This window comes from Sinocyclocheilus anshuiensis, unplaced genomic scaffold (genome assembly GCF_001515605.1).
Source record: "Sinocyclocheilus anshuiensis isolate Anshui unplaced genomic scaffold, SAMN03320099.WGS_v1.1 scaffold498, whole genome shotgun sequence".
NCBI classification, from domain to species: Eukaryota; Metazoa; Chordata; class Actinopteri; order Cypriniformes; family Cyprinidae; genus Sinocyclocheilus; species Sinocyclocheilus anshuiensis.
The window spans coordinates 385627-400631 of NW_015547644.1; the positions used below are offsets into that span (position 1 = coordinate 385627).

The window sequence follows — 15005 nt, forward strand, 5'->3', positions numbered from 1 at the left end:
CCACTGGATGCAACAAATGCCTCGTTTATAATGGGTTTTCATGTTTTTGAATTGTCGTTCCGGCCTGACAGGACATCACAATATGGTAAGGGGCGTAACATTTCCGTCACACGCTTGAGGTATTCGTCCAATCACAACACACTGGATAGTTGGCCAATCACAGCACACCTTGCTTTTCAGACCGATGAGCTTTGTAAAAATCAACGCATTTCAGAAAGGCGGGGCATAGAGGAGAAGCAATAATGTACAGTATGTGGAAAATAATGTTTTGTTTTGTTTTTACCTTAAACCGCATAAACACATTTCATTACACCAAATACACAAAATAATGTTCTTTTCAGCAACATCATATGACCCCTTTAATATAATAGAAAACGCTACTCTGCAATATTATTTTATGCAATATTGCACTTTTGTGTTTTACTGAAGGACGTTCATACACATTTAAAGTTAGAGACATAAACTTGAGTTCATAATGACAGAATTTTCACTTTTTGAGGAACTAAGCCTTTAAGAGCACAAACCGGTATTTAGTGTTCAAATGCAAATGTATACATGAAATCCTAACATCGTCTCATTTTTATTATGTCAGGTGAGAAAGCTTCTGAAGCAGTTCATGCTGGAGCGGGTGACTCCCGAGTTACAGAAAGACAATGAGGAAAAGAGTGAATTCATCAAGGAGCCACTGAAGGCTGGCCTTATTATGCTCTATGTATGGCAACAGTATCGTTTAGAATTAGACAAGGGAACTCTTTCTCGTCTCTGCACTGCCCTGTGCCTGCCAAAATTGCCTAAGGATAAATTCCTATCTTTCTGGACGGACATAACAGAATCATTCTCAGGAATAGAAAAGTGAGTATAGTTATCTTGGTTATAAGTTAATTATAGAGATCTGGAGAGAACATATTGCAAAACAAAACACTTCCGGAATAAACTGAAAATGTTGTGACTGGACCAAGGCTGCATGGTCTGAGAGATCATCACATCAAATTAACTGTAGAACATGTGCAAACCATGGTACATTTAAGAATGCAAAATGATTTCAAGGTCATTTTATTTGGACATTTGTGAAATTACAAATATTTTACCTTTTATAACAAATAAAGACCCACTCCCTGCACACCTGAATGGTTGCAGTATTGAACACAGCAAATAGTGTACATATAACAAGAACACAAAAAAAATCCTAAAAAAAGAACTCAATTATCAATTAATCAATTATTACATAACTAAAAAAAATAATCAATCATAATTCTGCCTCAAAAAGACAAATTTTCATACAGATTTATATACAGATTAATTACTGTTCAAATTATACCTTTTGAGGAAGAACTGCAAAGAAATTCTTTAGCATATTATGAGCTTCACTTTTCTGTTTTTAAAGAAATAGATCACCTAAAAATGTTAATTTCCCCATTCCTATGTTCAACTAAACCCTTATTTTTTCCCCCCATGTAATACAAAATTAGAGGTTCAGCAGAATGTTTGTTGTTGTTTTTTCTATGCAGTGAATACATATTGCATTAAAGAGAGAGTTCACCCAAAAATTTAAATATATTATCATCATTTACTCACCTTCATGTTGTTCCAAACCTGTATGAATTTCTTTCTTCTTTTGAAAACAAAAGTAGGGTGAAATAAATAATGACAAAAGTTTTATTTTTGGATGAAATATCCCTTCAAATGTACTATAAAAGTAGTCTTTGTGTGCTCCCCTCCAATTCAGTTGGCCACTTCTATTGTATTGTAAAAGTGTTTGTTTTTACAAATTGCCAAATTTATTTTTCAACAGCATGCCACAGACATCGGCATTAATACAGCTTATAAAAATCTCAGAATATTGGTTTAATATACAGAGAACAGACTTGAGTCCAGCTTGTTTTGAGAAAAGCGTTATTATTTAAAATCTTTTAATAACGTTTGATAACTGATTTGCTCTTCAGCTTGTCTGACATGGTGAAGGAACTGATCAACAGAGTGAGAGCAGAGGACATGTCCAAATGGGTCATTGTAATTCCACTACTGCACCTTCTCAAGGGCACTTCAAAACCATTTGAGCCAGTGTCTTCTAAGGTCAACTCACAATATGATATGAGCTGGGCTGGACTGCAGGGACTCAAATCAGCTAATATAACTTCCACCAGATCCCAGGATCGAAGGTACTAAATTTGTCTGTAGGTTTCCAAATGTTTTTCTGCGATTTGTTTTTTATTTTATTTTTTTTCCCAATTCTAGGTTAGATCATGTTAGTGTTAAACTTTTGAACCCACTTTAATATATGACCATATTAATATATGATTAATATATCATTGATGTCTGTTGAATCCCTCTATTTTAGGGCAATGCTCAATCTCATGAAGACCCATGGACATTTGGTGGAGGTGGACAAACTGCTGGCACGGTCTTGGATGTATCTGATGACAATAGATGAGTTGGTCGAGTGCAGCTCTATCATCCAAGCAGAGCTCCTGGACATTCTACAGCTTTTCACCATGAAATGCCCCATTGATATAAACTACTTAACATCCACAGTGAGTATCAAGCCATCACAACAAATAACCATATATGTACAAACCAGAACAGATTAAATTGACTTGCAGTATATCTTTGGCAAATAAAAGGAACTGTAACTCTGAAAAACGTTGCTGTTTGCATTGTCCATATTTGATTATAATATTTTTTATCTTAGAGTGTAGCAGAGATTCTGGCACACATTCAAAGTTACTTGCTTGAAAAAAAATACAGGTAAAGTTCACTAAAATACATTAGATTTGCATAAAATCTGATTTTATTGCCTTGGGGGCGCATGGCAAAAATGTAAGATAAAATACAGAAGAAGAAAATCTGATCCAAACAAATACAATGACCCTAACAAAGTACACTGGCTAACTGGCTTTCATTACTGTTTTTAGCTGTCCAAATGAGGATTATGGCATTCAGTGCATACAAGCAACTTGCAAGCTTCTACAAAAGATCTGCAATCTAGTTCATTACTACAGCTATGGACGCAATTTCACTGATATTCCTGTTGCTTGCATGAACCTTGTCGCCTCTGTATCAGGATTTGCCCAGGTATTCCATTCTGAAATCATAATATCTTTATTTTAAAATACTGATTAAAGCCAGTAGTCATTCAGAAGACATACCATAGATTCAGTGTGACAAATTTAATATTTTTTTAATCTTTAAGGCATCACAACAAGCAGACGCTTTTTCTGAGAAGATACTTGCATTACTCAATGAGGCCAAGCAAACTGTCAGAGCATGGAGCACACAAACTTTAAAAGGTAGACTTTTAAACAGAAGTTATATGACGTGTGCCAGCTTCACTACAGAAATTGAGGTAAGCAGAACAAATGTTCATACAAGCTAACCAGTCCATTCCGCAAATTTTAAATCTATACAATTTACTACAATAATTATGTTTTATGTTCTTTTTGACAGATTTGGAATAACATTGTAGCCATAGATTTCATGAGTAAGGACTTCACTAAAGAATGGAGAGAGACATTTACAACAGACTTTGAGGGGAAATATCAACAGGTATTAATTACACAGTTCCAGTATGCATGTTTACTTGGGTTGGAAAATGGTCCACTATTTTATATATTTTGTTTAAAAAAATACTAATAATTACAAATTCATGACTTTCAGTTTCATTAACTTTATTAAATATCTTCATTATTCCACTGGTGTGCAGGTAACGCTGTACTAAATATTCTGAAAGTATGTCCTGCACCAATACTGAATCTACAGTGACGCAGCAAAAGAAATGTCTTAGCTTCACAGTTTTGAACTTGCAATCTGGATTGATAATTACTATCAATTTATATGTACTTTAGGGTCATCAGATATTAATCCGTTTATTGACATTGTAATGTTACAGCTATCTTTGACAACATTTTCTGTACTTGTAAATAAACTATTTATTTTTACTGTTATTAGGAAGATCAACTGGATCAAATCCAGGTTTATTGTTCAAAGATTGAGGAACTTAATGGCTCCCATCCTTATTTGGTGGGTAGTGTCGAGAAGTGTGCTCTCCAGGCTGTTACCACAATATGCCAGGTAAAGGCCGTTCACTTTGTTCTCACTGGCTTGTTCACTGCTGGCTTGAAATGCTTAGTGCTAGGGATTACGACCAAAATAGATTGTATAATATATAGTCCTGTGTGTGTGCATGGAAAGGTATAGTTCACCCAAAAATTATATTTGCTCACTTCCTATAATTAGGTAGTTTCAAACAATTTTCTTTCTTTGAGGAAAACATGTAAGGAATAATGTACAGTTATCCTTATTACATGGCTGTGCAAAATATATATAACATGAATATGAAATATTTGAGTGGAAATTGTCTTAAAATCCTACTTGTATAGTATTTTCTTAGCATTCCACAAGGAAAAATAATCCATTACAATGTACAAAACAATCAGCCATGGCAACAAGAACGCTGCAACAATTTTAGAGCTGAAGTCCTCCAATTTCCTTTTCAATAGAGTCAATAAATTAAGATGCAGATGACAACAGTTGTGCTTGTATGAAACAAGAGTAAGACCTCTGAACATCTGACCACCTACTGCCGCAAATGACCAATCAGAATCAAGTATTGTACAAGTATTGAGCTGCACAATTTTAATGCAAAACAAGGAAAAGCACTTGACGAGAAGTGGAATAAATGGTGACAATGTTAATTCAGAAGTCATTAGCACATAGAGATAAAAATTAATTTGATGTTAGACTTTTCTGTTCTTTGGAGTTTTCAGTGTTGGTTTAAGCAATACATTGTTGAAAGTACATGGTTTCAAATTTCTTTCTAACAGTTGTTAGGGTAGCTTTTGTGTGGTATTGAATATGGGAAGTGTACACTTACTGTGCAGACTTTTTTTAACAGACTAAATCCGAGGGGAAACTTTTTGAGAAATTAAATGAATATCGGATAAACTGGAAATTTGGAAAGCTTGTGTCTACCATCATCCTAAAGTCTTGGCCAAAAGATGACAACGGGACCTATCTGGAGGAAGAAGAAGTTGTTCTCAAACATCTTCTGGGCTGGACAGCAGCTAAGAATATCTTCCAGCTTCATGGTAATTTATATGGTTATTATAATTATATGGTTTCTGTGTTTACCATTAATGAGACTGAAACAGCATGACAGTTATTTATTTATTTCTTCTGCAGGTGCTGATGAAAAACTGATTGATCAGCTTTCTGATGAGGCTAGAGAGAAATTTGCCATGGCAACCTCATTATTCTCAAACATTTTAAATCAAGTTGTGACTGGGAAAATAGCAATAAAGCTACTCAATCACATACTGCAAAAGAGGAGCACTTTCTTTGAGCTGCTTAATTTAGGTAAAACACCTCACATGTGAGATTTGACCCTTTTACCATACAATAATGTGAGTAGTCATTACCCTACTGCTTTTACAGACTGTTTTTGTGAGGATGAAAAATACAAGGACACCATTGCCATGAGGAGACTTCTTCAGTCTAGACAAGAGGAGGTGAAGTCTATTAATCATGAGAGAGCACTGGTGGATGCTCTTATTACAATGAGCCGCAATCTGCAAGAGCATGTGATGGGTATAGTATATGCCACATTATCTGCTGAGCTTCTGACAATAACATCGCTTTCATGAAGATTACACTAACAGATCGTTTTCATTTTAATACTAAATTTGTTCTGTTTTACAGTTGATTTTGAAGGGTTGGAAGAAAAACAGAATATTGACATTGATGAGATGGACTTGGACGAGTTCATGGAAATTCGTTCAATAAATCCGATTCCCTCTGAAATGTCAGGAGTAGTCACCTACTTTGAGCTAGAAGATGATGTTCGATCTATGGCAGATGTTCTAAACCGCTATAAAGACAGCTACATTTTTAAATCGTGTTGGGTGAAACAGGCAGCAGTGTTTGCAAAGAACTCTAAAGATGATGGAATAATATCTTCAGAGGAGGAATTGGATATCACACTCGAAGATCTTCATAGTGAAATATTTGAACCATGTTATGATGCCTACAAAAACATATACACAAGGCTTAAAGATGGTAGAATAACATTTGAAGAAGTTGATGTAACATTCAAAGCCTACAAGGGAAAATATGATGAACTGGAAGCTGAAGTTGCAATTATATGCAAACTGGATCACAATGATGACCAATGCTGGGTCCAGACAAGAATCCAGCAGATCGAGCAGTACCATGAGCTTCATCTGGCAGTGGAGTCAGCTCAGGTGGTCATGATGGTCAAACAAACACTCGGCCTACAAGGAGACTTTCAAGTTTTGGAGAAGTTGCTTGTTACTGTAAGTCATCTAATTTTTACCATTATGTTTCCTATTGTCAAATAAATGCATTTTTAATAAAAAATAAGGCATGTGGTAAACCCATGAGGCTTTCTTCCCTTCAGACACACTTGGAATTTAAACAGGAGCGTCTTGACAGCATTGACAATGAGTTGATGCAGGCAAAAACTGTGCTCGTGGACATCACAGAGTCCCGTAGACTGTGCCTTAGGGAGCTTGGCCTCAGAAAGAATTTTGTTATTTGGGTTAAAGAGGCTCTTGAAGGTAAATAATAGGTGTTTGTGCTGGTAATTGAATGTGATTTCTTAATTCTTATGCTGTTTTATAAGCAAATGTTATTCATTTTTATGACTTCAGACATCAATGAGTTGAAAGTCTTTGTGGATTTGGCTTCCATCTCTGCCGGAGAGAATGATTTGGATGTGGATCGTGTAGCCTGTTTTCATGATGCAGTTCTTGGCTACTCCTCAATGCTCTATGATTTGAAGCCAGATGCTGGCTTCAAGCACTTTAAAGAAATGCTGAAGAAACTATGGAAGGCACTTGACAATGATCCCAACCTCCCAAAGAAATTGGTAAGAATATCTGCTAGCTTTACTAACTAGAGGAAGAAAATAGGATTTTCTGTAACACTTTATTTTAGGGTCTCTTAACTAGTTGCTTATTAGCATGAATATTACTAGAATATTAGCCATTTATTAGTACTAATTAAGCACATATTAATGCCTTAATCTACATGACCTTATTCTATATCCCTAATCCTACCCAATACCTAAACTTAACAACTACCTTACTAACTATTAATAAGCAGCAAATTAGGAATTTATTGAGGGAAAAGTCGTAGTTAATAGTGAATAAATGTTCCCTATTCTAAAGAGTTACCGGATTTTCTTGTTCACCAACATTTTCTCTGTTTCAGTGTGACTCTGCAAGACACATAGAATGGTTGAAAACAGTCAAGGACAGTCATGGGTCAGTGGAGCTGTCATCTCTATCTCTGGCATCGGCTATCAACACAAAAGGCATCTACATTATCAGTGCACAAAATCAAAAGAAGGTTTGTTATTAACTGTTTGAGTTCAAATAAATGTAGCACAGACGATGCACACAGAAATTTTGAAATACTTAGGAGTATTTGCTAACATTATACTGGATTGCCAATTAAAATCAGGTTGAAGGGGTAGGTTTGCTTGGGAAAGTGCTACCTGGTTTCTAGCTGGTCCAAGCTGGTTTAGTTGGTTGATTTTTATAGTTTCCTTGAGAAGCAGTGACAATCTCAGTGGTTATTTTTAGTTTTCTTATCTTCATTAAATGGCACACTTGATGCCGATATTACTTAAGAAATATCAAACATTGAGTATTGCTTTTTTTCAGTTGTGTTTGGAAAATATTCTGAAGCTACATATTATGGAAGAGCATGATGAGGGCTGTGAGAGGCGTATTTATTCTCTGGAAGACCTCAGAGATCTTCAAAATAAACTGATGCTAATGTCTGGCAAAGGAGATCAGGGCCAGTGTGAAGTCGATCAGTTTGCAGAGGTGACTTTTTACCTTTTAGATGTTTTATTCTGTTATATTTCACCATGACTGCTGTAATTATCCCCAAATTAACTTATTTTCCTTTTCCAGGTTTTTGCCAGTGTACAGAGGTTGGGCTCTGTATTCATTGATTTGTTTGTTGCTGGAAATCCATTGTTCAGACACTGGGAGGCAAACATCAACTGTAACCGTAAAGAAGCATGTATCATTTTGGACTTCAATTTAGGGAATGTTGTCAGTGTTGTCATGGTGGAAGGCGATGTCACAGAACAGCTGCCAGAAGTCTGTAAGAAAATGGAGAGCTGCTTATGCTTCTGGAAAGATTTTATGGACAAGCAGAGATCTCAACATTATTACTTAAACTATTACACTGCGGAACAGGTAGTCTACCTGTGCCATCAGCTAGCCCAGGGCAATGTGGCTGCAATGGAAGATCAAGTTCTTATGATGCTCTCCTTTATCAAACCTAATTGCACCACTTCAGATTTGAGACAGGCTTGGCACAGGCTTCAGTATGAAGTAATTAAAAAGGTTCCTGAGCAAAATGATGACTTAGACTTTCAAACTTTTATGGAAGTCCCCAGTATGATGGAGAACGAGAGTATTGAGGAGCCATGCCCATTGATTGATGACTTGGCAAGCCAGTTGGGGGATGCTAATGGGTCAAAAAAGCTAGGTGTGATTTGGAATGCTTACATGCGGAACATGAACAATTTTCTGCCAGACTCCCTTGATGTCAGAAGACTTGGATATCTTCTTGAAATTTTGGCCAACAGCCCCAGCGAACACAAGGCTGATTCCTCACAGGATGACAGAACAAAGTACATTCAGAGAGAACTTCCAAATGGAATGGCTACTGGAAAACCAAATTTAATCATCTGCCCTTCTGAAGAAATTCTGATATCTTGCATTTCAATTTACATGAGCAGCAAGGGTCAGCCTCTACCAACCTATGATGAAGTACTCCTCTGTAGTGCTTTCACTTCTTATGAAGAAGTGGAACTTTTCCTCAGGCGCTGTCTCTCTGCTGGCTACAGGGGAAAGAAGATATACACAATGCTCTATGTGGACCAACTTACCTATGAAGTCAGCTACAAAGTGGAACAATTTTTTCAGCATCAAAGTGCACGGAGCAGAAATGATTACAGACTTGTGTTGGTCTGCAGCTCTAACAGAGAACATGCATACCTTCCTTCAGCTTTTAGTCAATTTAGATTGCACTTGATTCCCCAAGAACCAATTGTCAGTATTCAGCAATACCTTGTTAGGCATTTTACAGTACCAGCTGACATATCCAGTGCTGCTGCTGTGTTCAAAGACAGACAGTGTGTGGGTGTTGTATCCTCAGAAAGATCAGGAGTTGGTGAGTATATATTCAAGTAATGGATTTAAATTGGCTAGTTTTCAGAATTTGTGTCAGCTAAATAAATTACCCTACATGTGATTATAATTATTTTTGCTAAAAGTGTAAGATGCTAAATTACATCTGTGTGGTGCATTCTAGGAAAATCACTTTACATTAAACGAATGTATGAGAATTTGAAGATCACCAAGAAGCCTTCACAGCTGAAGTGCATCAGGTTAATTGAGCCAAGAGTTGATGAAAATGTCATCCTTCAGTCCTTGCTCAACAGCCCCAAGAAAAAGCTTTCAGTCTATCATTTTGATGTCACCACCATGGTAGCTACCTGATTTAGATTTTTTCTTTTTTTTTTTTTATTATTTTATTTGGAAATAGAAAGAAATGTTGATGCTGTTTTCAGTGTTGTTTATATACTTGCAGGTAAAGAAAGGACTTCATGAATTTCTGTTCAGGCTGCTGATCCTTGGATACCTTATGGACTCCGAAGGAAACATGTGGAAAAGCAGTAATAAGCACTTGTATGTCATCGAGATACTAAGACCTGGGACATCCCGAAATGATCGAAGAGCTGTAAGTTAACTCATTAAATCACTTAGGTAGAGGTCGACCGATATGGGTTTTTCACTGGCCGATGCTGATGCCGATATTTAGAAATCAGGGCAGCCGATGGGCGATATATGATGCCGATTTTTTTGCCCGATAAGTTTGGCCGATTTTCTTTTTTTTTCCATTCATCTCATAAAAGTGAGTTTGAGCAAATAATTATTGCAGGGTACAAGATAGTAATGGTAGTAGTAGGCGCTGCATTAAAACATTTTTAAACTTGAAGCGCTCATTTTATTCAACGAAGTATAAGCCTTTTGGAAAAATCTATTTGTGGCGGTCAGTTTTGATATTGTGATGAGCTGCAACAAATAACTCAATGTATAGGAAACACTGGACACTGCTATAAGTCAAATGGCCATAGTGATAACAAAAATAAAAGATTTCACACATATTACACAGCCTGCTGCTCAAAACTGCTTAAGAGTGCGCTGGCCACGAGTGATGACATCATGGAGGCTATTGTCGGAAATGCCAAAAATCGGCCGATTAATCGGCCGGCCGATCAATTGGTCGACCTCTACACTTAGGAATTGTTGTCATTAATTAGACAAATGCTTTATAAATTAATTTTTCTCTTCATGTTAGGGTGCAGAAGTTCCATCTGCCTTCTTGGATGTGTTTCCAAGTGTCTACTGCCGTCCACCCAAAGAGGTCCTTGAGTTGGAAATGAGAATACAAGAAGATCCATCATTAGAACAGGGCGATGATCCCCTTATGGATGACCAAGAGTTCAAGAGTGAGGCCTACCAACGGCCTTATCAGTACCTGCACCGTTTTTACAATGGTGTCAATTTGGATGCTTTCATGTACCAAGGAATTGAGGGAACTCATGTTGAATGCCTGCAGATGTTGTTTGTGTATTGCGGCATTGTAGACCCCTCCTGGGCAGAGTTGCGGAATTTCACTTGGTTCCTGAACTTACAGCTTCGGGATTGTGAGAGATCGGTCTTCTGTGATGTTTCTTTCATAGGGGACACTCTTTTGGGATTCAAAAATTTTGTTGTTAATTTTATGATTCTCATGGCAAAGGATTTCGCCACTCCTTCACTTAGCATTTCTGACCAGAGTCCTGGGAGACTGCACAATGACCTTTCTTCTACCAATGAAGAGGATCTGGCTCCGTTTAGGATAAGAAAGCGATGGGAGTCAGAACCACATCCATATATTTTCTTCAATGATGACCATGAGTCCATGACATTCATTGGCTTTCATCTTCAGCCAAATGCGCAGAATGGGATTGATGCAATTGATCCATCAACAAACAGAGTGATCAAGCAGAACATTATGACCAGAGAGCTCTATGAGGGCCTCAAACTACAGAGAGTTCCTTTTAATGTTGATTTTGACCAGCTCCCAAGATGGGAGAAAATTGAGAGACTTTCCAGGGTGTTGGGAATACAGTGGCCGCTTGACCCAGATGAAACATACGAGCTCACCACAGACAACATTTTGAAAATGTTGGCAATTCACATGCGCTTCCGCTGTGGGATTCCTGTAATAATCATGGGTGAGACAGGATGTGGGAAAACCAGGCTAATAAAATTCCTTTGTGAGATGCACAGAAGTGGAGTTGCCACTGACAACATGAAATTAGTCAAGGTTCATGGAGGGACAAGCTCAGACATGATTTACACCAAAGTGAGAGAAGCAGAGGCCATGGCGTTAAGAAACAAGCTGGATTATGGGTTTGGCACTGTGTTGTTTTTTGATGAAGCAAACACAACGGAGGCCATTAGCAGCATTAAGGAAATCCTTTGCGACAACACTGCTGAGGGAGAGGATTTGACAGGTGACACTGGCTTGCAAATCATTGCCGCTTGCAACCCATACAGGAAACACACGGATGTAATGATCAAGAGATTGGAGTCAGCTGGTTTGGGATACAGAGTTCGTGCTGAGGAAACAGATGAAAAACTTGGATCCATTCCACTTCGCCAGCTAGTGTACAGAGTGCAGGCCTTACCACCTAGTATGATTCCACTAGTTTGGGACTTTGGACAGCTCAATGACCATACTGAAAAAATGTACATCAAGCAAATAGTCGAAAGGGTAGCTGAAACCCATTCCATTGATTCAGACTATGTCACAACCATAACAGATGTTCTGTCAGCCTCACAGAAGTATATGCGAACAAGACAGGATGAATGTAGTTTTGTGAGCCTTAGGGATGTGGAGCGCTGCATGCAAGTTTTAGGCTGGTTCTACAAAAACCTCCCAATGTTACTCTCAGAGCTTGCCCAGCTTGAAAGTAATCAGAGAGCAGAGAGAAACGATCAACATCAGAGGGATATTGATGAAAGAAACCCAATTCTTTGGTCGTTAATTATGGCTGTTGGTGTATGTTACCATGCCTGCTTGGAGGATAAAGAGAAATACAGAAAAAAAATTTGCGGGTACCTTCCAAAGACTTACAGCCCAATGAAAGTGATGCAGGAGATCTCAGTTATTCAGGGTCTTTTTTTGAGTGGTGTTCCGTTGGGTGAAACCATTGCCCGAAACAATGCCTTGAAGGAAAATGTCTTCATGATGGTGATTTGCATTGAACTACGAATACCTCTGTTTTTGGTTGGAAAACCTGGAAGCTCCAAGTCCTTGTCTAAAACTCTGGTTGCAGATGGCATGCAAGGCCAAGCAGCCCATTCTGATCTGTTTAGAAAACTGAAGCAAATTCATCTAGTTTCCTTCCAGTGCAGTCCTCATTCTACACCAGATGGGATTATCAATACATTCAAGCAATGTGCCCGTTTTCAGGAAGGCAAGAATCTATCAGAGTATGTCTCAGTGGTAGTGCTAGATGAGATAGGTTTGGCTGAGGATTCCCAGAAAATGCCTCTGAAAACTTTACATCCTTTGCTGGAAGAGGGATGCATAGATGATCAGCCAGTACCACACAAGAAGGTGGGATTCGTCGGTATCTCTAACTGGGCTTTGGACCCAGCCAAGATGAATAGAGGGATATTTGTTTCACGTGGTGATCCTGATGAAAAGGAGTTGATTGAGAGTGCAAAAGGAATATGTTCCTCGGATGCCATGATCCTTGAAAGGGTGAGAGATTACTTTCAGCCATTTGCCCGTGCTTACTTGAACATCTGTAAGAAACAGGGAAAAGGTTTTTTTGGCCTGCGAGACTATTACAGCTTGATAAAGATGATGTTCACTGTTGCCAAAGCTAATGATCAGAAACCTAATGCAGAACAGATTGTGAGGGCTGTGCTGAGGAACTTCAGTGGCAAGGATAATGTGGATGCTGTCACAGTTTTCACCAGCAGACTAAATATCAAACCCAGGCTTGAGACTATCAGTGCCATTGAGCTTGTAAGAGAGAACATCACAGCCATTGGACAAGATGAAGAATGCAGATACCTTCTGGTTCTGACCAAAAACTATGCAGCCCTTCAAATTCTTCAGCAGACATTTTTTTCAGACCAGTACCAACCAGAGATTATCTTTGGTTCAAGCTTTCCAAAAGACCAGGAGTATACTCAGATATGCCGCAATATTAACCGTGTCAAGATCTGTATGGAAACTGGCCAAACCGTTGTGCTTTTGAACTTGCAGAACTTGTACGAAAGCTTGTATGATGCCCTCAACCAATATTACGTTAGCCTTGGAGGTCAGAAATATGTGGATTTGGGGCTTGGAACCCACAGAGTCAAATGCAGAGTGCACCGAGATTTCAGGCTCATTGTCATTGAAGAGAAGGACATTGTGTACAAGCAGTTTCCCATTCCATTGATCAACAGATTGGAGAAACATTATCTTGACCTCAATACTGTACTAAAGAGTGAGCAAAAAGACCTTGTTGAGAAGCTTGAGCAGTGGGTTCAATCCTTCATTTCTGCTAGAGGCAAGCACTCAATTGCTCCCCTAGCACGCCGTTACCTTCCAGCTGATGCTTTCATTGGCTACCACTCGGACACTTGTGCATCTGTTGTGCTACAAGTTACAGAGCATATCAAAGGGCAGGAGCTCTCAGATCCTAGAAAAGTGATCTTAGATGAGGCTAAATTGATCCTTTTAAACTGTGCAACACCAGATGCCGTGGTTAGGCTGGACTGCACTTCCCTGTCCAATGTAGAAAGTGACCACTTTTCAAGGGTATACTTTGAAGACCAGAAGCACAGTTCCCTTGCTGACTTCATCCTTTCTCACCTACAGCAAGCTGGGCCTAGCCATGCCTTTTTCACAGAGGTAAATCCATTGAATTTTAAATACTCTGATTATTACTGTAGAAGAGTGTTTTTTGTTTAGGGGCTAGAACTGACTAGGGGGCCTCAGCAGTCTTTAAAAAGATGGTTTAAAGGGTTAGTTCACCCAAAAATGAAAATTCTGTCACTAATTACTCACCCTCATGTTGTCCCAGACCAGTAAGACCTCCATTCATCTTCGGAACACAAATTAAGATATTTTTTATGGAATCTGAGAGCTCTCTGACCCTCCCATAGACAGCAAGGACCCTTACACGATCAAGGTCCAGAAACATAGCAAGGACATCGGTAAAATAATCTGTGTGACATCAGGGGTTCAACCGTAATTTTACGAAGCTACGAGAATACTTTTTGTGCACAAAAGAAAACAAAAATAATGACTTAATTCAACAATTTGTCGTCTCATCATCACCCTGGCGCCATTTTGGAGAGTATCCACTGAACATAAACAACGTATGCTATTCTGTGTCAGCAAACAAAAAGTATTCTCGTAGCTTTGTAATATTACGGCTGAACCCCTGATGTCACATGGATTATTTTACAGATGTCCTTGCTACGTTTCTGGACCTTGATCGTGTAAGGATCCTTACTGTCTATGGGAGGGTAAGAGAGCTCACGGAATGCATCAAAAATTATATTAATTTGTGTTCCGAAGATGAACGGATGACTTATTGGTTTGGGACAACATGAGGGTGAGTAATTAATGACAGAATTTTCATTTTTGGGTGAACTAAATCTTTAAAACAAGGTTTAAAATAAGGTAAAACAGCTAAAAAATCAAGATGCAAGCTGGCAGTGGAATTAGTCATTTTACTTATTTGTAATTATTTTACTTGGATATTTTAAAATATTGACACTTCTAGTTTCTTTAAATAAAGAGATTGAAGCCAAGCAGCTTTTTCATTACAGCAGAAGCACCAGAAATATCTTAGTCTACATTGGGGGGAATTCAAATACGGAATTCAAAAAAGTTTTAGAACC

General features: G+C 38.2%; 1 protein-coding gene across 1 annotated transcript in view; it reads left to right on the top strand.

The window, feature by feature from the left end:
- LOC107701915 (E3 ubiquitin-protein ligase rnf213-alpha-like) overlaps positions 1-15005 on the top strand; it is a 49422-nt gene that overhangs the window by 13452 nt on the left and 20965 nt on the right. The window contains 20 exon segments of the mRNA XM_016504068.1: positions 593-852; positions 1944-2159; positions 2339-2531; positions 2690-2745; positions 2913-3072; positions 3191-3343; positions 3445-3543; positions 3946-4068; positions 4892-5084; positions 5179-5352; positions 5431-5583; positions 5695-6308; positions 6413-6572; positions 6666-6883; positions 7228-7365; positions 7683-7847; positions 7938-9210; positions 9352-9527; positions 9631-9780; positions 10402-14007. Of these exon segments, the coding sequence (XP_016359554.1) occupies positions 593-852; positions 1944-2159; positions 2339-2531; positions 2690-2745; positions 2913-3072; positions 3191-3343; positions 3445-3543; positions 3946-4068; positions 4892-5084; positions 5179-5352; positions 5431-5583; positions 5695-6308; positions 6413-6572; positions 6666-6883; positions 7228-7365; positions 7683-7847; positions 7938-9210; positions 9352-9527; positions 9631-9780; positions 10402-14007 (8280 nt within the window).